Source organism: Protomyctophum bolini, assembly GCF_963924005.1.
Source record: "Protomyctophum bolini genome assembly, chromosome: 6".
In the NCBI taxonomy this organism is placed as follows: Eukaryota; Metazoa; Chordata; class Actinopteri; order Myctophiformes; family Myctophidae; genus Protomyctophum; species Protomyctophum bolini.
In genome coordinates, this window is record NC_137867.1 from 49703376 (window position 1) to 49728579 (window position 25204).

General features: G+C 44.4%; 1 protein-coding gene across 1 annotated transcript in view; it reads right to left on the reverse strand.

The window, feature by feature from the left end:
- Positions 1–23913, reverse strand: part of LOC308317412 (ceramide transfer protein-like) — a 46339-nt gene extending 22426 nt beyond the window's left edge. The window contains exons 1-5 of the mRNA XM_080766392.1: positions 23635–23913; positions 18725–18843; positions 9714–9848; positions 7834–7950; positions 6711–6776 (exon numbers count right to left, since the gene is read on the reverse strand). Of these exons, the coding sequence (XP_080622518.1) occupies positions 6711–6776; positions 7834–7950; positions 9714–9848; positions 18725–18838 (432 nt within the window). The 5' untranslated portion in view covers positions 18839–18843; positions 23635–23913. The remainder of the gene's footprint in view (positions 1–6710; positions 6777–7833; positions 7951–9713; positions 9849–18724; positions 18844–23634) is intronic.
- Positions 23914–25204: the final 1291 nt, after the last annotated feature.

The following is a 25204-nucleotide window of genomic DNA, read 5'->3' on the forward strand; positions in this document are numbered from 1 at the left end:
AACATATTTTCAGTTAGGGGGTCGAGCACCACTGCAGAAACATGAGATGCTTCCAGAAAAAAATACATTTAAAAAAAATACATTTTAAAAATGTCAGACCTAAATGGATTAAAGTTGCTATAAGCACATTTGTAAAAATTCTAATGAACTTTGTTTTTTTAGCTTTTTTAGCTTAGCTGCAAGCTGGTCAATATTAGCTTGCCATAAGTCCGACAGGGTAGTACAGACTGGAGATCATTTTCTGCCACTGGTTGCCGAGCCTGCATATTTCCAGCCTAACGTGGATCCATTCACAGTTGCTTGCCTGGTTTGGTTTTTGGAGGCTGCTTAGCTTATTTCTGTCACGACAGTTGCCACCACTGGCAACAACAACAACCCATAACATCCCATCGTCTGCACAGCATGAATAGTAGAGCAGTTCTTCTGATTGGCTGCCTCGTCTCCCAGCCATGTTGCCTCAGAATTCTTTAGGGTCACTATTTTGAGCATAACAGCGGAGTGCAGCTAAAAAGTGGCATAACGTCAGCAGCAGACCCACAGATAATACTAATGCAGCTGGTAATTAATTGATTTAATCAATCTGGGCTTGTTTTTTATGGTATTCAGACACAGCCAGCTTTGGGTTAAACCTTGAATCTGCATTCAAAGATGTTCCTAGAAGCTTTGTCATTGGTCATTGGTCGCGATGACTATAACCAATCAGGAAGTACATGTACAACCCAGATTCGGCACAAACAAGGGACTAAATTCTTTTCGCTCCTATGCGACCAAAATGTGGAACGCCCTACCAACAGTCATTAAGACATGTGAATCCCTTGGCTCCTTCAAAACTGCTCTCAAAGGGCACCTACGGATGGCTGCAATTCGAAACTGGCCTCTGTAAAAGGTGAATTTGTATCTGGATTGTACTATGTTTTTGTATGGACGTGGTGTTGGGTGCCTGCACATATGCACACATGGCATCAACGCATGGTGTTGTGTGCAGGCGCCCTACACTCTGTCTTTGTACTATGGATTGTACTATGTTTTTGTATGGACGTGGTGTTGGGTGCCTGCACATATGCACACATGGCATCAACGCATGGTGTTGTGTGCAGGCGCCCTACACTCTGTCTTTGTACTATGGATTGTACTATGTTTTTGTATGGACGTGGTGTTGGGTGCCTGCACATATGCACACATGGCATCAACGCATGGTGTTGTGTGCAGGCGCCCTACACTCTGTCTTTCGTTTTCTTTTCTTTTATCCCCCTGTTCCCCTCACTGTATATATTTTTTTTTTCCCTTTTCGCTTCCTATATGATGAATTCCTGTTCTGTTCTTTAACTACATAGAAGTGTCTATTTGTTTGTCTCTAAATGTTTTGATGAATTGAACAATGTGGACCCTGTTGTAAACAAGTGTAAGGCTTAATTGGGTCGTCCACTCACAGTTAACAGTCTTTGTATTGAGTTTGTGCTTGAAATGTACTGTAATTCTGCAAACTGTTAATAAAGATTTCAATCAATCAATCAAAAACAGGCAAATTGACCAATGACAAAGCTTCTAGGAACAGCTTTGAATGCAGATTCAAGGTTTTATCCAATTGCTGGCTGTCTGAAGAAAAAAAAGTACCGGTAATTCGAATTTTGACATATCATTCCTTATAGCAGCTTTAGGCCATTTAGGCCTGTTGTCGAAATTAAAAAAAAGTATTTTTAAAATGTCTTCATCAGTGTTTCTATATCAGTGGTTCTCAATATGTCATGTCCAGGACCCCAAAATGTTATGCAATATGCCGCCGACCCCCATCTGAAAATATGTTGTTCCAGGAGAACCCTCCAGACCAGGGGTGTCCAAACTTTTTTCAAAGGGGTCCATATTAGAAAATATTAAAACACCAAAGGGCCAACCTTACTATATCTCCTGACATAATGTAGCGTCGGACTAGTCCATAACAAAGTCACATACATGTGCATTGCATTTAAACGATTCTATTGAACTCATCATATCATCATCAATATTTAAAATCAATGGTCTTTAATCGGGTGTGTGCTATGAACAAAAAGTGTCTCTCAGCCTTTTTTCAGCCATATGTCACATTACCAAATGTAACCAGAGGAGCAACGTAAAAATAATAATACAAGGAAGAAGGAACAAGGAACACTTGAAAATTATATTCTGGGAAATGCCCAGGTTAAAAAACTTGAATGCCTCCCCCTGGCCAGCCGGGGCGCCTGATGGAGGGGAAAGGAACTGGTTGGAATAACGTGTTCCTTCCACGCGCTACGTCCAACCAGGGAAACTCCCCCCTGTCAGGTGTAAAGGAGCAACTTGGACACTCAGGCATGAAGGAAGCATGAGTTCAAGTCCGTTGCTCTCCCCTTGTCCCCCATATATGGGGACTAGGTTGGTCTCCCCTTGTCCCCCATATATGGAGACTAGGTTGGTCTCCCCTTGTCCCCCATATATGGGGACTAGGTTGGTCTCCCCTTGTCCCCCATATATGGGGACTAGGTTGGTCTCCCCTTGTCCCCCATATATGGGGACTAGGTTGGTCTCCCCTTGTCCCCCATATATGGGGACTAGGTTGGCGGAGGGTGTGTAGAGCCCAGGATCACATTAGATAATTGAAAAATGGGTTACAAAATCACGGGCCGTTCATAATACAATTGAGGTATGAAGCTGTGGGCCGCATTTGGCCCGCGGGCCGCACTTTGGGACACCCCTGCTCCAGACGCAAAGATTTGAGTCAAAAAACTGAAACTCTGAAAGAATATAATATTCAAAGATTTGCGCCACATTTTTCACGATTTATTTCATAAAATAGCAGACCTACAAGTTCATAGAGTGCCGCGCTATGAGCTTGTAGATCTGCTATTTTTCAATAGCTATATAAAACATGGACAGAGTTGAAGCTCAGAGCCAGAGTGAATATAGACAGAGGAATGTTGACGGGAGATCTTGGCATAATATCTCTGGCATTTTTTTCCTTTTCGGGGGAGGGGAGGAGGGGGGAGGGGGGGGGGGAGGGAGGGAGGAGGGGGGAGGAGGGAGGGGGAGGGAGGGAGGGGGGCTGCGTTGTGTGTTGCTCATTCCACGGATGCACGTTGTCCAGGGGTCGTTCAGGGGTCATCAACAGATTTTCATTTTTTTTTTTTTACAAATTTGTAACATCTGTTCTACCGTACTGTGGACAGTTCAATCTGGGGTCAGGGGAGACAGAGATTTACCCTGTGACTCACTGTGGAGGAGGGAGGACATGACTCACTGCGCACACACACACACACACACACTGGAGTTGAGAGGAGGAGGGGGAGGGGAGAGGGAAGGGGGGGGTTTGAGGGATTCCCCTGGACTCACAGACCAACCCAGAAATGAATAGCACGTATTTTGGCAGAGCGAAACAAGGGTGTGGTGTGTGTGTGTGTGTGTGTGTGTGTGTGTGTGTGTGTGTGTGTGTGTGTGTGAATCCCCCTCATCAGGGACAGATAGACTCATATTAAACTGTAGTTAACCAACTGTGTAGCGTTGGGGTTATGTAGCTAACCGAACAGCACAAACCAGTGTTATGTTTTGACCCGAGGACGATTCTACTAAATGTCTTCTAAATCCTGACAGTTTTCTTGAAAAACCCTCATGTTTCTCCCTTCTCTAAAACACCCTGGACAACACTCCACACGTCCCAGACTCTTCTCCCTTCTCTAAAACACCCTGGACAACGCTCCACACGTCCCAGACTCTTCTCCCTTCTCTACAACACCCTGGACAACGCTCCACACGTCCCAGACTCTCCTCCCTTCTCTACAACACCCTGGACAACGCTCCACACGTCCCAGACTCTCCTCCCTTCTCTAAAACACCCTGGACAACGCTCCACACGTCCCAGACTCTTCTCCCTTCTCTAAAACACCCTGGACAACGCTCCACACGTCCCAGACTCTTCTCCCTTCTCTAAAACACCCTGGACAACGCTCCACAAGTCCCAGACTCTTCTCCCTTCTCTAAAACACCCTGGACAACGCTCCACACGTCCCAGACTCTTCTCCCTTCTCTAGAACACCCTGGACAACGCTCCACACGTCCCAGACTCTTCTCCCTTCTCTAAAACACCCTGGACAACGCTCCACACGTCCCAGACTCTTCTCCCTTCTCTAAAACACCCTGGACAACGCTCCACACGTCCCAGACTCTTCTCCCTTCTCTAAAACACCCTGGACAACGCTCCACACGTCCCAGACTCTTCTCCCTTCTCTAAAACACCCTGGACAACGCTCCACACGTCCCAGACTCTTCTCCCTTCTCTACAACACCCTGGACAACGCTCCACACGTCCCAGACTCTTCTCCCTTCTCTAAAACACCCTGGACAACGCTCCACACGTCCCAGACTCTTCTCCCTTCTCTAAAACACCCTGGACAACGCTCCACACGTCCCAGACTCTTCTCCCTTCTCTACAACACCCTGGACAACGCTCCACACGTCCCAGACTCTTCTCCCTTCTCTAAAACACCCTGGACAACGCTCCACACGTCCCAGACTCTTCTCCCTTCTCTAAAACACCCTGGACAACGCTTCACACGTCCCAGACTCTTCTCCCTTCTCTAAAACACCCTGGACAACGCTCCACACGTCCCAGACTCTTCTCCCTTCTCTAAAACACCCTGGACAATGCTCCACACGTCCCAGACTCTTCTCCCTTCTCTAAAACACCCTGGACAATGCTCCACACGTCCCAGACTCTTCTCCCTTCTCTAAAACACCCTGGACAACGCTCCACACGTCCCAGACTCTTCTCCCTTCTCTACAACACCCTGGACAACGCTCCACACGTCCCAGACTCTTCTCCCTTCTCTAAAACACCCTGGACAACGCTCCACACGTCCCAGACTCTTCTCCCTTCTCACCAACACCTTGGACAACGCTCCACACGTCCCAGACTCTTCTCCCTTCTCTAAAACACCCTGGACAACGCTCCACACGTCCCAGACTCTTCTCCCTTCTCTAAAACACCCTGGACAACGCTCCACACGTCCCAGACTCTTCTCCCTTCCCTAAAACACCCTGGACAACGCTCCACACGTCCCAGACTCTTCTCCCTTCTCTAAAACACCCTGGACAACGCTCCACACGTCCCAGACTCTTCTCCCTTCTCTAAAACACCCTGGACAACGCTCCACACGTCCCAGACTCTTCTCCCTTCTCTAAAACACCCTGGACAACGCTCCACACGTCCCAGACTCTTCTCCCTTCTCACCAACACCTTGGACAACGCTCCACACGTCCCAGACTCTTCTCCCTTCTCTAAAACACCCTGGACAACGCTCCACACGTCCCAGACTCTTCTCCCTTCTCTAAAACACCCTGGACAACGCTCCACACGTCCCAGACTCTTCTCCCTTCTCTAAAACACCCTGGACAACGCTCCACACGTCCCAGACTCTTCTCCCTTCTCTAAAACACCCTGGACAACGCTCCACGCGTCCCAGACTCTCCTCCCTTCTCTAAAACACCCTGGACAACGCTCCACACGTCCCAGACTCTTCTCCCTTCTCACCAACACCTTGGACAACGCTCCACACGTCCCAGACTCTTCTCCCTTCTCTAAAACACCCTGGACAACGCTCCACACGTCCCAGACTCTTCTCCCTTCTCTAAAACACCCTGGACAATGCTCCACGCGTCCCAGACTCTTCTCCCTTCTCTAAAACACCCTGGACAACGCTCCACACGTCCCAGACTCTTCTCCCTTCTCTAAAACACCCTGGACAACGCTCCACACGTCCCAGACTCTTCTCCCTTCTCTAAAACACCCTGGACAATGCTCCACACGTCCCAGACTCTTCTCCCTTCTCTAAAACACCCTGGACAACGCTCCACACGTCCCAGACTCTTCTCCCTTCCCTAAAACACCCTGGACAACGCTCCACGCGTCCCAGACTCTCCTCCCTTCTCTAAAACACCCTGGACAACGCTCCACACGTCCCAGACTCTCCTCCCTTCTCTAAAACACCCTGGACAACGCTCCACACGTCCCAGACTCTTCTCCCTTCTCTAAAACACCCTGGACAACGCTCCACACGTCCCAGACTCTTCTCCCTTCTCTAAAACACCCTGGACAACGCTCCACACGTCCCAGACTCTTCTCCCTTCTCTAAAAGGTGGGGTCGCTCTGTGATGATGTAATCATTAGGTGTCGTTATGCGTCTAGACGGGGGATAAAGTCTAAATGCCAATAAAATATGATGCAAAGTCTCTCTGTGTGTGTGTGTGTGTGTGTGTGTGTGTGTGTGTGTGTGTGTGTGTGTGTGTGAATGTGCGTGTGCGTGTGCGTGTGCGTGTGCGTGTGAGTGTGTGTGTGTGCGTGTGCGTGTGCGTGTGTGCGTGTGCGTGTGCGTGTGTGTGTGCGTGTGTGTGTGTGTGTGTGTGTGCGTGTGCGCGCAGGCATGCATATGTAGGCAATAGGTCTGCACGTTTGTGCACATGATCACAAATTAATGTCAAATGTTCCCTCACCACGGTGTGTGTGTGTGTGTGTGTGTGTGTGCGCGCGCACTTCCTGTATTGCACAAACAAATGGTACCACGGCAGGAGCACACACACACACACACACACACACACACACAAGATATGGTGTTCTAATCTACAACGATATAGGAGTCATGCACTAATCTATGTCTTATGCTCTCCTGACTCACGATTGGCTGAGAGAAAGAAAAAAAAAACCTTACCAGTGGAGGCGGGGCCAGCACGGACACCTGGACTCCTCCCCTTTCTCTCCTGCCCTCCCGGATGCTCTGATTGGTGGAAACACAACATGCACACAATCAATACACATACAGTTAACCTCAGGCACTGTCGATCAGGGTGCTTCTCAAAGTGGGGTCCGGGGACCCGCCAGGGGTCCTCTAGGTGGACCCCCAGGGGTCCTTGGTGCTTCTAGAACAGGGTTCCCCAATTAATTTTCCTCAAGGGCCATATTTTGACTACACGGTACCAGGCTGGGGGCCGAGTCGGCACGCGCGAGGTCGAGGCCTTGCCCTGAAATTAATGTTCAGGGCAAAAGACCCCATTTGAAAAGGACCCCCAGTTTGACATGCAGAGGCTACTGACCCCCATTTAAAGCCATTTATATCTGGGACCCCCCAAAATAATTTTCAGGGGCCACAAGGGGGCGCTACACGGGCCGCAGATGATTGATCGGATCCAGGTGCGTTAATTAAAGGTGTGTTCATTACCCGGTGTAGCTCCACTGATTGGATCCAGGTGCGTTAATTAAAGGTGTGTTCATTACCCGGTGTAGCTCCACTGATTGGATCCAGGTGCGTTAATTAAAGGTGTGTTCATTACCCGGTGTAGCTCCACTGATTGGATCCAGGTGCGTTAATTAAAGGTGTGTTCATTACCCGGTGTAGCTCCACTGATTGGATCCAGGTGCGTTAATTAAAGGTGTGTTCATTACCCGGTGTAGCTCCACTGATTGGATCCAGGTGCGTTAATTAAAGGTGTGTTCATTACCCGGTGTAGCTCCACTGATTGGATCCAGGTGCGTTAATTAAAGGTGTGTTCATTACCCGGTGTAGCTCCACTGATTGGATCCAGGTGCGTTCATTAAAGGTGTGTTCATTACCCGGTGTAGCTCCACTGATTGGATCCAGGTGCGTTAATTAAAGGTGTGTTCATTACCCGGTGTAGCTCCACTGATTGGATCCAGGTGCGTTAATTAAAGGTGTGTTCATTACCCGGTGTAGCTCCACTGATTGGATCCAGGTGCGTTAATTAAAGGGGTGTTCATTACCCGGTGTAGCTCCACTGATTGGATCCAGGTGCGTTAATTAAAGGTGTGCTCATTACCCGGTGTAGCTCCACTGATTGGATCCAGGTGCTGCGGTGTTGGGGGTCCGCGGCTCTCAGGTACCAGACGCTGTCGTTCACTGTGATGTCCAGACGGCACTCATCAAACTCATGGATCTGAGAGAGAGAGAGAGAGAGAGAGAGAGAGAGAGAGAGACACACAGACAGAGACAAAATAAGTTTTTGTCAACTAAATCAACTGTATAACTAAGGTAGTATTATGGTATTTAGTCGCCTAAAACTGAACATTTCAGACGAATATGCCTAAAACGAAATGACATGTTATTGCATGTGTGTGTGTGTGTGTGTGTGTGTGTGTGTCATTTTAAATGGAATGGTCGGTGTGTTAGTGTACTGTGTACAACTCTTTTAGCACATAAACCAACGCAACAAAAGCTGATTCTGACAGTTTATGACATCAGGAAAACTCAAGCGGTTTTATTTTCGTCTTTTAAGATAGATGTATAAAGTAATCCCAGACACAGACACTTTACACACTTCTTCTAAAGTGTCTCATAAAGTGTCTCCCTCAAACACGTCCATTGTGTGTGTTTTTAGTGACAATCGGACGAGAACAAATCCATTTGTTTAACTTCCCCGTCGTTCCCAATAAGGAAGTGGTGTACAGTTTTGGTTCAATCAGGTCGTTTTTCAACAGCAGTGATTCGGTCGGCGTAGGCATACCTACCGGATCTTCTTTCTACTCAAATTAGTCAAAACAAGACAGAAGTTGTCATTTTTTATTAAAAATAAAACCGCTTGAGTTTTCCTGATGTCATGAACTGTCAGAATCAGCTTTTGTTGCGTTGGTTTATGAGCTAAAAGAGTGACTTTGAGAGCTGTTTCCCCGCGACAATGGAAGTCAATGGACCCTATTTTGTATTTCTTAAATTGCCAATAAACAACACAACGGAGCGGAATAACTCATGGAATGGAATAGTTTGCCCATAATAATAAGGTAGGAAAACAACCCGAACCTCTAAAAAAGTGGTCTTACCCTTTAACACGTTATGTGTGCCTGTGTATAATAATTAATTACAAAGAAGAAAAACTAAATAAGAGTTGTAACGTTTTTTTGTAACATGCCGTTTTCTTCTTTGTAATTATGCGTTTGGTCCAAAATATTGTGTGTGTTGTCATGATTTGTCACGACAAGAGTTGGCTTCGTACGACGCTTAAAAGGTCTTTAAATAAATACGTTTTGAAATGTCTATGAGGTAAATTAATGGGTAATTACTTCCTGGTAGGGTGGGGGGGGGGGGGGGGTCGTCATGAAAGGGGGCTTTAACCCATTCTGACCTGAGATCAGATTCTAAAAAAGGTCTTCTTTACTACATCCTGACAGTTTTCTGAAAAAGCTGTTTCTATGTCAGTCCTTCGATTTTTCAAAAATAGCAGACCTACAAGCTCGTGGCGCGCTATGAGCTTGTAGATCTGCTATTTTTAAATAGCTAAAGCATAACGTAACGCTAACACCAAAAGGGGTTCCCGCCCCAAAAATGGGTTAAAAGCACTTACATTTACAGTGTTTACAGTTTAGGAAATGATTGGCATAGAGTCTCTCTCTCTCTCTCTCTCTCTCGAAATATGACGTACCAGACAGTCCACGTCTCCCAGGAGGAGTGCTCCATCATTCTTTTTTTTTTTTAAAGGAGGCTGCAACATTCTTTACATACTCTGAGTGTGTGCGTGTGCGTGCGTGCGTGCACGTGTGAGTGTGCATGTGAGTGTGTGCGCGCACGTAAAAATTGGTCCGAATATCTAATCGAATATATATTTTTTTATATAATTCTGCCCTACAAAGACAAAGTGCGTAACTACAGACAGAAAACATGGCTGATGATGTGTTTAAAAGTGCGTGCGTGCGTGCGTGCACTCACAGTGATAACAGCCTTGCTCAGACACAGAGAGCCTCGACATCCGAACTCCGTCTCATCCTGGGACTTGTAGTAACTCAGAGTGTTGTTCTTCAGAACCACCCATCGGTCCTGCCAGCCGTGGATGTAGTTGGTCCACTGGAAGAACCAGAACATTATTAACATTATTAATAACATTTACAATGTAGGCGTTTACCAGACGCTCTTAATCCAGAGCGATTTACATTAACCCATTCTGACCTGAGATCAGATTCTAAAAATGTCTTCTACATCCTGACAGTTTTCTGAAAAAGCTATGTTTCTCTATGTCAGTCGTTCTTCGATTTTTCAAAAAATAGCAGACCTACAAGCTCGTAGCGCGCCGCTCGGTGGCGCGCTACGAGCTTGTAGATCTGTTATTTTTCAATAGCTAAAGCATAACATGATGCTGACACCAAAAGGGGTTCCCGCCCAGAATGGGTTAATCCAGAGCGATTTACATTAAGCAACGACAAAAAACATGTCAACACGTCACATACATAAAAGGTAGTTATCATGAAACATGCGTAAGCTAAGAACGTAACAGTGGAATATCTATATCATGATACATAATATACTATACTATACATACGTTATGTGCTATGACTATAGACTATGATACAAATGCAATTCTAGTGCCGTCTACGTAACATTTAGACCCGAGGACGATTCTACAAAATGTCTTCTAAATCCTGACAGTCTTCTGAAAAACCCTCATGTTTCTACATCAGTCGTTCGCAAACATTTTCACGTCAAGGACCCCCAAAAATATATGAAATTGGCCGCCGACCCCCATCTGAAAATATGTTGTTCCAGGGAAAGATTTGAGTGAAAAACATTCGCTCTGAAAGAATATATATATTCAAAGATTTGTGCCACATTTTCACGATTTTTCAAAAACAGCAGATCTACAAGCTCACATTGGGGATGGAGATACATGGAATGAGGTTCTGAGTAATTGAGGGCGGTATCGGCCCGAGTAACCGCTGCCAGAACTCTAACGTAACCCCTCCTACAGTAGTAGACCTTTGCATGTTCCTTCTCCACACACACACACACACACACACACACACACACACACACCGCATTTGAATGAAACCCAAAGAATGAAAGCAGAACACAAATGCAACGACACGCCTCTCATGCTGGGACTGTCCAATTTTACATAATCTGTGTGTGTGTGTGTGTGTGTGTGTGTGTGAACACAGATTGCAGCAGAGGTCTTGGTGACCTGCTGCATGCATGGATGAATGTCACACACACACACGTCACACACACACACACACACACACACACACACACAGACCTTTTTTTTTTTGCATTTATATAGCGCCTTTATCCAAGGCGCTTTACATAGATTGTGCATTACATTCACCCATTCATACACCGATGGCAGCGGAAACCATGCAAGGCACCAACTAGCACATCGGGAGCAATTAGGGGTTCAGAGTCTTGCTCAAGGACACTTCGACAGTAACTCTGGGGGAGCCCGGGTTCGAACTGGCAACCTTGTGGTTCCCATCCAGGCACTCTACCCCTGAGCCACCGCCGCCCATTTAATTTAGAATGACACACAAACATAAACACACAAACGCAATAAAACGTCATTTTGTTTTAGGCATAATTCACCTGAAATGTTTGTGTTAGTCTAGTTTTAGGCGACTGATTAAGGGCTCTTAGTCGACTGTAAAATCTATACAGTTGATTTAGTTATTTACACTTGGGGGGGGGGGGGGGGGGGGGGGAGTAGCACCAGTGACATCATCGGAGGGGGTTCCAAACTAATCGAAAACTACAGCTTTTCAATTCCTGGAAAGTTCGACTCTGAAACCAAGTTCGCTCTGCTGAGGATTACGACCAAACTGACGACCATGCTGTCACAGCCAGGAAACGTGGCAGACAGTCCTGTTGCGACGTGTGTGTGTGTGTGTGTGTGTGTGTGTGTGTGCATGCTCGTGTGTGTGTGTGTGTGTGTGTGCGTGTGTGTGTGTGTGTCCGTGCGTGCGTGCTGGGACAAAAAAATATAAGCGGTTGTTGCAACAAGTGGCTGAACTTTGTGGTGAAGTGTTGCTCGTTTCCGGCCAGTGTTGGTTGTCAGAGGGAGTGTAAGAGCCCAAGATTACATTAGATTAATTGATGGGTTACAAAATCGTGGGATAAAAATGTATAAAAATACGGTCGACTAAAATCTTCTAGTGGACCAAATGAACAGCCTCCTCCTCCTCCGTCTTGTGTCGTAACAACAACAACAAACAGCTCTCTGTAATCCAGTGTTCTGTATCGGACGCTTAATCCGCTCGCCCAGAGTTATTCAGTTAACCCAGAAAGACCTGGACCGGACCGTTAGCAGAAAGACCTGGAGCGGACCGTAAGCAGCAGAAAGACCTGGAGCGGACCATGAGCAGAAAGACCTGGACCGGACCGTTAGCAGAAAGACCTGGAGCGGACCGTAAGCAGCAGAAAGACCTGGAGCGGACCATGAGCAGAAAGACCTGGAGCGGACCATGAGCAGAAAGACCTGGAGCGGACCCTGAGCAGAAAGACCTGGAGCGGACCAGGAGCAGCAGAAAGACCTGGAGCGGACCATGAGCAGAAAGACCTGGACCGGACCGTTAGCAGAAAGACCTGGAGCGGACCGTAAGCAGCAGAAAGACCTGGAGCGGACCATGAGCAGAAAGACCTGGACCGGACCGTTAGCAGAAAGACCTGGAGCGGACCGTAAGCAGCAGAAAGACCTGGAGCGGACCATGAGCAGAAAGACCTGGAGCGGACCATGAGCAGAAAGACCTGGAGCGGACCAGGAGCAGCAGAAAGACCTGGAGCGGACCATGAGCAGAAAGACCTGGAGCGGACCCTGAGCAGAAAGACCTGGAGCGGACCAGGAGCAGCAGAAAGACCTGGAGCGGACCATGAGCAGAAAGACCTGGAGCGGCCCAGGAGCAGAAAGACCTGGAGCGGACCTGGAGCAGCAGAAAGACCTGGAGCGGACCAGGAGCAGCAGAAAGACCTGGAGCGGACCAGGAGCAGCAGAAAGACCTGGAGCGGACCTGGAGCAGCAGAAAGACCTGGAGCGCGTCTGTGTCGCCCCACAGCGTTTAACGCACTCTCTCTAACCCTCGTTTTAAACTTCAGCTGTTGGGGAAAAGAAATAGCAGATCTACACAAGCTGGCAGCGCTGCACCGAGTGCCGCGCTGCGAGGTTGTAGATCTGCTATTTTAGAAAAGTCGTGAAAGTGCGGCGCACATCTTTGAATATATTATTATTCTATTTTTTAACTCATTATATCTGCTTCTGGGGGGAGGGGGGGGGCTTAACACAGTGAGCGACAGACAGCATATGCTGCACTAATCTGTCTGCACACCGTACACACACACACACACACACACACACACACCTTGTTTCTTAACACAACCACAGTTGGCACATACAGCAACACATGTGAAATAGTCGCTCATCCAGGCTACGATTGTAGGCCTTTTATCAGACACTCTTTATCCAGAGTGATTTACAGTAAGCAAAATAAACACATGACATGCCTAGAATGCAGAGAGACAGTAAACTATAGGATCATAGAATGCAGAGAGACAGTAAACTATAGGATCATAGAATGCAGAGAGACAGTAAACTATAGGATCATAGAATGCAGAGAGACAGTAAACTATAGGATCATAGAATGCAGAGAGACAGTAAACTATAGGATCATAGAATGCAGAGAGACAGTAAACTATAGGATCATAGAATGCAGAGAGACAGTAAACTATAGGATCATAGAATGCAGAGAGACAGTAAACTATAGGATCATAGAATGCAGAGAGACAGTAAACTATAGGATCATAGAATGCAGAGAGACAGTAAACTATAGGATCATAGAATGCAGAGAGACTAAACTATAGGATCATAGAATGCAGAGGGACAGTAAACTATAGGATCATAGAATGCAGAGAGACAGTAAACTATAGGATCATAGAATGCAGAGGGACAGTAAACTATAGGATCATAGAATGCAGAGGGACAGTAAACTATAGGATCATAGAATGCAGAGGGACAGTAAACTATAGGATCATAGAATGCAGAGAGACAGTAAACTATAGGATCGTAGAATGCAGAGAGACAGTAAACTATAGGATCATAGGATGCAGAGAGACAGTAAACTATAGGATCACAGAATGCAGAGAGACAGTAAACTATAGGATCATAGGATGCAGAGAGACAGTAAACTATAGGATCATAGAATGCAGAGAGACAGTAAACTACAGGATCATAGAATGCAGAGAGACAGTAAACTATAGGATCATAGAATGCAGAGAGACAGTAAACTATAGGATCATAGAATGCAGAGAGACAGTAAACTATAGGATCATAGAATGCAGAGAGACAGTAAACTATAGGATCATAGAATGCAGAGACAGTAAACTATAGGATCATATAATGCAGAGAGACAGTAAACTATAGGATCATAGAATGCAGAGAGACAGTAAACTATAGGATCATAGAATGCAGAGAGACAGTAAACTATAGGATCATAGAATGCAGAGAGACAGTAAACTATAGGATCATAGAATGCAGAGAGACAGTAAACTATAGGATCATAGAATGCAGAGAGACAGTAAACTATAGGATCATAGAATGCAGAGAGACAGTAAACTATAGGATCATAGAATGCAGAGAGACAGTAAACTACAGGATCATAGAATGCAGAGGGACAGTAAACTATAGGATCATAGAATGCAGAGAGACAGTAAACTATAGGATCATAGAATGCAGAGAGACAGTAAACTATAGGATCATAGAATGCAGAGAGACAGTAAACTACAGGATCATAGAATGCAGAGGGACAGTAAACTATAGGATCATAGAATGCAGAGAGACAGTAAACTATAGGATCATAGAATGCAGAGAGAGAGTGTAGTGTCTCAGTAAACTATAGGATCACATCAGTCAATAATACACAATATTCGTATCTATAAATGCAACATCTGTAGTCCACATCTGTAATAGCCGACCTACAAGTGATGTGACGTGTTGTTGTGAGCTTGTAAATCTGCTATTTTCACTATAGGCCTCTACTTCTATATCTATATATAATTACTTTGAAAAAACGTTTAAATTTGTTTTTTAACTCAATGTGAAAGATGTAGAAAAACCATTTGAAATAATAATAATAATGAAAGAGAAAATGAGGAAACAAAAATTAAAATAAAAGGTGCGCTATATTTCCTGGCGAGCCACAGAAAAGGTTCCGCTGTTTGAGGAGCAGTGGACCGAACAGCACGCTATCTCAAATCACATTCTTAACATTGTGGACAACTCTAACTTAAAGGAGAACTGACACGCCCCTCGGGAGCTAATAACTGCTATCAAACAATGCTATCATGATTCTGACGTCAGAGTGGCGAAAGCTTTCCCCAACGACTTCTATGCGGGCTCGCCGGGCTTGGTGGCCGTGGTAGCATAGCAACTTATGCTACTATTTTGGTGTCACATTTAGCTTGAATACTGGGTGAAAGTCTCATTCAAAAAATTAATTTTTCGCAACATTGTTCAGGTGAACTGTGTGTTTATGCTTGTTCATTGTAATAATCAATATCGCTATGATTATTTTATTTATCGCCGCGTCGCTCCGCATGACAACATACAGTCTAGCCCGTCTCAGATGCAGGCTGCACACACACTGACGGACGGACGTATAGTCTCTGGTCAGGTCCCCGCATTGAACTGAGCTACAGACGCCCGAGGCAGATTCCGTGCCATTGCGTGTGTGTGTGTGTGCGTACACACATGCCCAGTTCAATGCGGGGACCTGACCAGAGACTATACGTCCGTCCGTCCGTGTGTGTGCAGCCTGCATCTGAGACGGGCTAGACTGTATGTTGTCAATGCGGAGCGACGCGGCGATAAATAAAATAATCATAGCGATATTGATTATTACAATGAACAAGCATAAACACACAGTTCACCTGAACAATGTTGCGAAAAATTAATTTTTTGAATGAGACTTTCACCCAGTATTCAAGCTAAATGTGACACCAAAATAGTAGCATAAGTTGCTATGCTGTGTGTGTACACACATGCCCAGTCCCCCATAGAGGCTCATGATCTCGTCCGCAAGACTATGCCTCGGCATAGCGATATTTATTATTACAATGAATACAAACATAAACACACTATAGTTCACTTGAACAATGTTGTGGTAACTAACTACGGTATTACAGAGTGAGAGCGAGGGTGTACATGTCAGCCTGCGGCTGAGAGGGGAAAAGAACAGTAGTCTTGCTGCTCTCACAGCGGCCAGACAACAGCAGACCGTCCGTAGTCGCGACTGTCGCGCTGCGGGGCTGAGAGGTCTCAGAGCGGGCAGACAGGGGTGTTGGCGACCGGGGGAACATGGGACTCCAGTCCAAAATTTGCGCTTGTGCTGCAGTTCCCCTAAAAAACCCCACGCCAACCTCAATTGCATTCAAACTAAGCATTTCTGGCGAAAAAATATTTTTTTTCAATTACATTTATAGCCAATATGACGCTAAATGTACTGTCAAAAACGCTAGCCTGACCTATAGCCACTTGTTGCTAGCGCCGTAGCCCCGTTTCAAACTGTTTCAAACTGTTTTCAGTCAGACCACGTGATGTGCTGTACCACCCATATTAATTTCGGGGCATGTCAGCGGACCTTTAAGTAACAATACAAACAGTATGAGAAGGAGTGACCGGAGGTATGTCTGACTCTGCATGCTAGTCCCTCTCTTAGTCACTCAGTGCTTTTCAACATCAAGGTCCATTCTTTATTTATTCAGCATCTGAGCCACGGAACCACCGTTTGATGACATTTAGCCTCTCAGACCCATTTGAGCCACGGAACCACCGTTTGATGACATTTAGCCTCTCAGACCCATTTGAGCCACGGACCACCATTTGATGACATTTAGCCTCTCAGACCCATTTGAGCCACGGAACCACCGTTTGATGACATTTAGCCTCTCAGACCCATTTGAGCCACGGAACCACCGTTTGATGACATTTAGCCTCTCAGACCCATTTGAGCCACGGAACCACCGTTTGATGACATTTAGCCTCTCAGACCCATTTGAGCCACGGAACCACCGTTTGATGACATTTAGCCTCTCAGACCCATTTGAGCCACGGAACCACCGTTTGATGACATTTAGCCTCTCAGACCCATCTGAGCCACGGAACCACCGTTTGATGACATTTAGCCTCTCAGACCCATTTGAGCCACGGAACCACCGTTTGATGACATTTAGCCATAATTTAGCTATTGAAAAATAGCAGATCTACAAGCTCGTAGCTACAAGCTTGTAGGTCTGCCATTTCTTTTTTGGAGTAATCGTGAAAATGTGGCGCAAATCTTTGCATGTGTATCCTTTCAGAGCGAACGTTTTTAACTCAAATCTTTGCATGTGTATCCTTTCAGAGCGAACGTTTTTAACTCAAATCTTTGCATGTGTATCCTTTCAGAGCGAACGTTTTAAACTCAAATCTTTGCATATATATCCTTTCAGAGCGAACGTTTTTAACTCAAATCTTTGCATGTGTATCCTTTCAGAGCGAACGTTTTTAACTCAAATCTTTGCATGTATATCCTTTCAGGGCGAACGTTTTTAACTCAAATCTTTGCATGTGTATCCTTTCAGAGCGAACGTTTTAAACTCAAATCTTTGCATATATATCCTTTCAGAGCGAACGTTTTTAACTCAAATCTTTGCATGTGTATCCTTTCAGAGCGAACGTTTTTAACTCAAATCTTTGCATGTATATCCTTTCAGAGCGAACGTTTTTAACTCAAATCTTTGCATGTGTATCCTTTCAGAGCGAACGTTTTTAACTCAAATCTTTGCATGTATGTCCTTTCAGAGCGAACGTTTTTAACTCAAATCTTTGCATGTGTATCCTTTCAGAGTGAACGTTTTTAACTCAAATCTTTGCATGTGTATCCTTTCAGAGCGAACGTTTTTAACTCAAATCTTTGCATGTGTATCCTTTCAGAGCGAACGTTTTTAACTCAAATCTTTGCATGTGTATCCTTTCAGAGCGAACGTTTTTAACTCAAATCTTTGCATGTGTATCCTTTCAGAGCGAACGTTTTAAACTCAAATCTTTGCATATATATCCTTTCAGAGCGAACGTTTTTAACTCAAATCTTTGCATGTGTATCCTTTCAGAGCGAACGTTTTTAACTCAAATCTTTGCATGTATATCCTTTCAGGGCGAACATTTTTAACTCAAATCTTTGCATGTGTATCCTTTCAGAGCGAACGTTTTAAACTCAAATCTTTGCATATATATCCTTTCAGAGCGAACGTTTTTAACTCAAATCTTTGCATGTGTATCCTTTCAGAGCGAACGTTTTTAACTCAAATCTTTGCATGTATATCCTTTCAGAGCGAACGTTTTTAACTCAAATCTTTGCATGTGTATCCTTTCAGAGCGAACGTTTTTAACTCAAATCTTTGCATGTATGTCCTTTCAGAGCGAACGTTTTTAACTCAAATCTTTGCATGTGTATCCTTTCAGAGTGAACGTTTTTAACTCAAATCTTTGCATGTGTATCCTTTCAGAGCGAACGTTTTTAACTCAAATCTTTGCATGTGTATCCTTTCAGAGCGAACGTTTTTAACTCAAATCTTTGCATGTGTATCCTTTCAGAGCGAACGTTTTTAACTCAAATCTTTGCATGTGTATCCTTTCAGAGCGAACGTTTTTAACTCAAATCCTTGCATGTGTATCCTTTCAGAGCGAACGTTTTTAACTCAAATCTTTGCTTCTGAGAGGTTCCTGGAATGACATATCTTAAGACAGGGGGTCGGCGGCCAATTACATATAAAGTTTTGGGGGGTCCTTGACATGAAATATTGAGCACCACTGATACAGAAACGTGAGGTATTTCACCAAACGGTCAGGGTTTAGAAGACATTCTTTTTAAACGTGTCAGGTCTAAATGAAACGTCAATCGATCAATCAATCAAAGCACAGCGTCTACCTTGCTGAGGACTCCGCTGTACTCCACCACACCCACAGAGGGCGCTGTGGCGGAATCCAACGGCTCCGCGTCCTCATCAGACCCAGACGAGTTCCAGCTCAGGCTGTCCGACATTATAGCTGAAAAACAAAAACATACAAAATATATTAAAATATGAATTTAGAGTAAACTATAGAGCGGTGCCCGTTGGGCTACTTGGAACGATGCAAGTTGGAAATGCCCTTTTATAATGTGGAACGCCCTACCAACAGTCATTAAGACATGTGAATCCCTTGACTCCTTCAAAACCGCTCTCAAAGGGCACCTATACGGACGGCTGCAATTCGAAACTGGCCCCGTAAAATCTTTTCTCCTCACTGTATTGTTTCTTTTCCCTTTTTACCTCCTTTATGATGAATTCCTGTTCTGTTCTTTGACTATATAGAAGTGTCTATTTGTACGTCTCTGAATGTTTTGATGAATTGAACATGGTGGACCCTCTTGTGAACAAGTGTAATGCTTAATTGGGTCGTCCACTCACAGTTAACAGTCTTTGTATTGAGATGTACTGTACTGCTTGAAATGTACTGTAATTCTGCAAACTGTGAATAAATATTTTAATCAATCATGTCATGCTTTAGCTATTGAAAAATAGCAGATCTACAAGCTCATATGAACTTGTAGGTCTGCTATTTTTGAAAAATCGAAGAACGATTGACACAGAAACATAGCTTTTTCAGAGAACGGTCAGGATGTAGAAGAACATTTTTAGAATCTGATCTCAGGTCAGAATGGGTTTAAAGCTTTAGTTACAACAATCATTTCTTCTTCTGTTTTTCTACATGAATAAGAATAACCACATTATAACCATATAAAATGAAATGGGAGTTTAACTGCAATTTGTAAAAAAAAAAAAAAAAAAAAAAAAAGGCTAAATAATATGACTCTATGACTACTGAATATTACATTGAAAACCTATTTACAGTGCATCACTGCACTGTAGCTATAATTACATCACACTCATAATCACATCACACAATGATGTGTGTTGTGTTTAACCCATTCTGACCTGAGATCAGATTCATACGAGGTTTCCACTGGACAACACAATGGTCTGATTAACCCATTCTGACCTGAGATCAGATTCTAAAAATGGCAGTCGTTCTTCGATTTTTCAAAAATAGCAGACCTACAAGCTCGTAGCGCGCCACTCGGTGGCGCGCTATGAGCTTGTAGATCTGCTATTTTTCAATAGCTAAAACATAACATGATGCCGACACCAAAATGGGTTCCCGTTCAGAATGGGTTAGGAAGTGCTAAAGAGCAAGGAACTCTGAGAGTACAACAATAATGGACATATTAGTTAGATTTACAGCTCTAACTCTGAGAGTGTACAACATTGTGGTTTATGTTTGAAGTCTTAGTCTTTTGAATAGTATATTTGGTTTTAGTCACCTGGGAATGTTTTAGTGTTATAGTCTAGTTTTAGTCGACTGAATGTCATAAGATTCTAGTCGACAAAATCTATACAGTTTATATTTAGTCGACTAAAAATGCATTTTGGCGGGCCTTGATGCCGTGTCGTAATTGACAGATTTTACAAATAGCAGATCTACAAGCTCACGATGCTTGTAGAGAGAGAGAGAGAGAGAGAGAGAGAGAGAGAGAGAGAGAAATGTACTGTAATTCTGCAAACTGTTAATACATACTTCAATCAATCAATCAAACCAGCATGCTAACTGTAGCAGCTACACAGACTAAACCAAATGGACCTCCAACAGTAACTGAATGCATAATATTACACATTAGAATATTAGCATATATAGACAGTATGTGTGTACTTGTAACCAGTAAGAGTAAATGTAGTTAAGTAGTTATACCTTCGTAGAGTACAATAATGGTTTTAACAAAAAAAAAACAATGAGTACTTTTGCTACTTTAACCCATTCTGAGCTGAGCTGAGTGTCTTCGATTTTTCAAAAATAGCAGACCTACAAGCTCGTAGCGCGCCACCGAGTGGCGCGCTACGAGCTTGTAGGTCTGCTATGTTTCAATAGCTAAAGCATAACATAACGCTAACACCAAAAGGGGTTCCCGCCCAGAATGGGTTAAGTACATTTTGATGCCAATTCATTAAACACTTCTCCATTTTGTACTAAATTTAATTCTCCATAACTGGCTTTTAACTCGTATTAAACACAGTGGTTCCCAAAGTGGGGGTCCGGGGACCGCCCAGGGGTCCTTGAGGGAGTTCCAGGGGGTCCCAACTCTGAGTGTACAAATTGGAACCAAATGGGCTCTGTGCTTTAGACCCGCTGTTGACCTGTCGTCTAGCATCGAATGGATGAGTGAGAACTTTCTCAAGCTAAATGAGGATAAGACAGAAGTTCTCATAATCGGTTCTAGTGAGCAGAAAGAATCAATAATAAGCAGACTTGGTAACCTGACTGTAGAAAGTAACAGTAAAGTAAAGAACCTGGGGGTCATCATTGATTCTGAATTGAATTTTAATTCACACATTAATCATGTTACCAAGATTGCCTTTTTTCACCTTAGAAATATTGCACGAATCAGAGCCTATTTGTCCTTGGACGATGCAAAAACACTAATCCACGCCTTTGTTTTTTCTCGGCTTGATTACTGCAATGGACTTTTTTCAGGACTGCCTAAGAAAACAACTGACAGATTACAACTTGTCCAAAATGCAGCAGCCAGAGTTTTAACTAGAACTAAGATGAGAGAACATATTACTCCAGTTTTGGCTTCACTGCACTGGATTGATTTTAAAATTATTTTACTTGTGTATAAAGCTCTCAATGGTCTCGCACCTTCCTACCTACATGACTGCCTGCCTAAATATGTCCCAAACCGCCCCCTAAGGTCTTTCACTGCTGGCCTGCTCGCTTTGCCTAAAAAAATGGCAACTAAAAAATACGGGGAAGCAGCTTTTTGCTTCTACGGGCCGTCGGCATGGAAAAAACTTCCACTGTACCTTCGACAGGCAGCCTCTGTAGTTTAACAAACTCCCACTGTACCTTCGTCAGGCAGCGAATGTAGACATTTTTAACGCACAGCTCAAGACCCACTTCTACACCATTGCTTTTAATTGACATTTTATTTTTTTGTTATTCATGTCCTCACTGTATTGCATTACTGCTTGTTTTTTAATATCGTTGCCTTGCTTTTCTTTTTTTATTCTCCATTTTTCTGTAAAGCACTTTGAGCTGCATTTCATGTCATGAAAGGTGCTATACAAATAAAGTTTTATTATTATTATTCTTATTAGTTCACTCTCAGAGTTACATTTACATTGAGTTTACAATATAAATTGGGGGTCCCGGAGATAGTCCATAGCCTCATGCATGTCATACTGGGGGTCCCGGAGATAGTCCATAGCCTAATGCATGTCATACTGGGGGTCCCAGAGATAGTCCATAGCCTCATGCATGTCATACTGGGGGTCCCGGAGATAGTCCATAGCCTCATGCATGTCATACTGGGGGTCCCGGAGATAGTCCATAGCCTCATGCATGTCATACTGGGGGTCCCGGAGATAGTCCATAGCCTCATGCATGTCATACTGGGGGTCCCGGAGATAGTCCATAGCCTCATGCATGTCATACTGGGGGTCCCAGAGATAGTCCGTAGCCTCATGCATGTCATACTGGGGGTCCCGGAGATAGTCCATAGCCTCATGCATGTCATACTGGGGGTCCCAGAGATAGTCCGTAGCCTAATGCATGTCATACTGGGGGTCCCTTTAAATTAAAAACCGGTTGAGAAGCACTGCTAGAGCCGTACAAATCGTCTGTTATTGGGGGTCCCTGGCATTATCCATTCAATTGGGGGTCCGCGGGGCTAACTAGGGTCAATTTGGGGGTCCTTGAGATGAATGGGCGGCGGTGGATCAGGGGTAGAGTGGCCGGTTCGATCCCTGTGGGCTCCTCCCCCAGAGTCAGTGTCGAAGTGTCCTTGAGCAAGACTCTGAACCCCTGATCGCTCCCGATGTGCAGGTTGGTGCCTTGCATGGTTTCCTCCGCCATCGGTGTGTGAATGGGTGAATGTAATGCACAGTCTATGTAAAGGTGTGTGAATGGGTGAATGTAATGCACAGTCTATGTAAAGGTGTGTGAATGGGTGAATGTAATGCACAGTCTATGTAAAGATGTGTGAATGTAATGCACAGTCTATGTAAAGATGTGTGAATGTAATGCACAGTCTATGTAAAGGTGTGTGAATGGGTGAATGTAATGCACAGTCTATGTAAAGGTGTGTGAATGGGTGAATGTAATGCACAGTCTATGTAAAGGTGTGTGAATGGGTGAATGCACAGTCTATGTAAAGCGCCTGCTATATAAATGCATCATTTACCATTTAATTAAAGTTTGGGAACCACTGAATTAAACATTATTTCACACATTATACTCCAAGTTCTAGTTAAGTAGAACCAATAATGCCAGTACTAATACCAGCTGCAATAGATAGATTGATTGAGTGATTGATTGAAATATGTATTAACAGTTTGCATTACATAACAGTTATGTACATAACAGTACATTTCGAGCACAAACTCCATACAAATAAAACTGTTAACTGTGAGTGGACGACACCATAAAGCATTACACTTGTTTACAAGAGGGTCCACCATGTTCAATTCATCGAAACATTTAGAGACGTACAAATATGCACTTCTATATATTATAGCCAAAGAACTGAACAGGATTTCATCATAAAAAGGAGGTAAAAATAATAATTATAATCAAGTAGAAGCAATAATGCACCCAGCAGCACTGGATGCTAACTGTACTAGCAACACAGCTAAACCAAATGGACCCGCAACAACACTGTAACTGCACGCATATGTAATGTTATTATTAGCATAGCAGGCTACTTTGTACTCATTATTAAGGGTAAATTATCAGTTTATTTACCTGCTGTGAAGGTTGTGTGGTCCAGCAGTAGTTTATACCAGCGGTAGCAGCTGTGACACTCGGATCTGTCAAATCACTTAAAACATAAACAAATATAAAAACTATTCTCTCTACACTGATACTATAATAATGATGCGATCAGATCAGATCAGATCAGAGCGATCGATCCGTGACGTTGTTATTGATCCATTATTATCGTCATCGATCCGTTGGATTGGCTGATAGTCGTCGTCATCGTAGAAATAATATGTTGTGCATTTAAAACCGAACCCTTCTTCTTCTGTTTGGAGTGTGTGTGTGTGTGTGTGTGTGTGTGTGTGTGATGAAGGGAGAGAGAGAGAGAGAGAGAGAGAGAGAGAGAGAGAGAGAGTGTAGAGGGGCGCTGGCTGGCTGGCTGGCTTACGTCACAGCGAGCCCAGGCAGGCCCCGCCCCCATGAACTACAGTAACCCCGGGCCGGCCGCTTGGTTACCATGGTAACCGGATCTCTGTTTAAAGATATAACAACACAATAACATGGCGGCCTACCTGGTTCTATATGTACAGATATATAAATACAAACATAAATGAATAATGAATGAATGACTGTGTACTGTAAATAGATACATAAATGAATAAATATATACATAATTATGTAAAGTAATGAATGAATTAATTAATTAATAGATGGATGGACAGATAAATACATGGCATTATCTAAAGTCAATAAAAAAAAAATATAATTGAATTTTAAGTTGAGAGTACACAATATGGAACTGAGGTCCATTTAATTATGGTGAGTTTTGGGGATTCTTGAACTTAAAATAATATTTTATTTTTGTTTTTTTGGGGGCGGGGGCATTCAGAGTCCATAGACTTGGCCTCCACATGGGGGACATTCAGAGTCCATAGACTCGGCCTCCACATGGGGGGCATTCAGAGTCCATAGACTTGGCCTCCAAATGGGGGGGCATTAAAGTCCATAGAATTGGCCTCCACATGGGGGGCATTCAGAGTCCATAGACTTGGCCTCCACATGGGGGGGCATTCAGAGTCCATAGACTTGGCCTCCAAATGGGGGGGCATTAAAGTCCATAGACTTGGCCTCCACATGGGGGGCATTCAGAGTCCATAGACTTGGCCTCCACATGGGGGGCATTTAGAGTCCATAGACTTGGCCTCCACATGGGGGGCATTCAGAGTCCATAGACTTGGCCGCCACATGGGGGGCATTAAAGTCCATAGACTCGGCCACCACATGGGGGGCATTCAGAGTCCATAGACTTGGCCTCCACATGGGGGGCATTCAGAGTCCATAGACTTGGCCTCCACATGGGGGGCATTCAGAGTCCATAGACTTGGCCGCCACTTGGGGGACATTCAGAGTCCATAGACTCGGCCTCCACATGGGGGGCATTCAGAGTCCATAGACTTGGCCTCCACATGGGGAGGCATTAAAGTCCATAGACTTGGCCACCACATGGGGGACATTCAGAGTCCATAGACTTGGCCTCCACATGGGGAGGCATTAAAGTCCATAGACTTGGCCGCCACATTAAGTCAGTTCTCAAACTTTCGTGCCAGAAGGACCC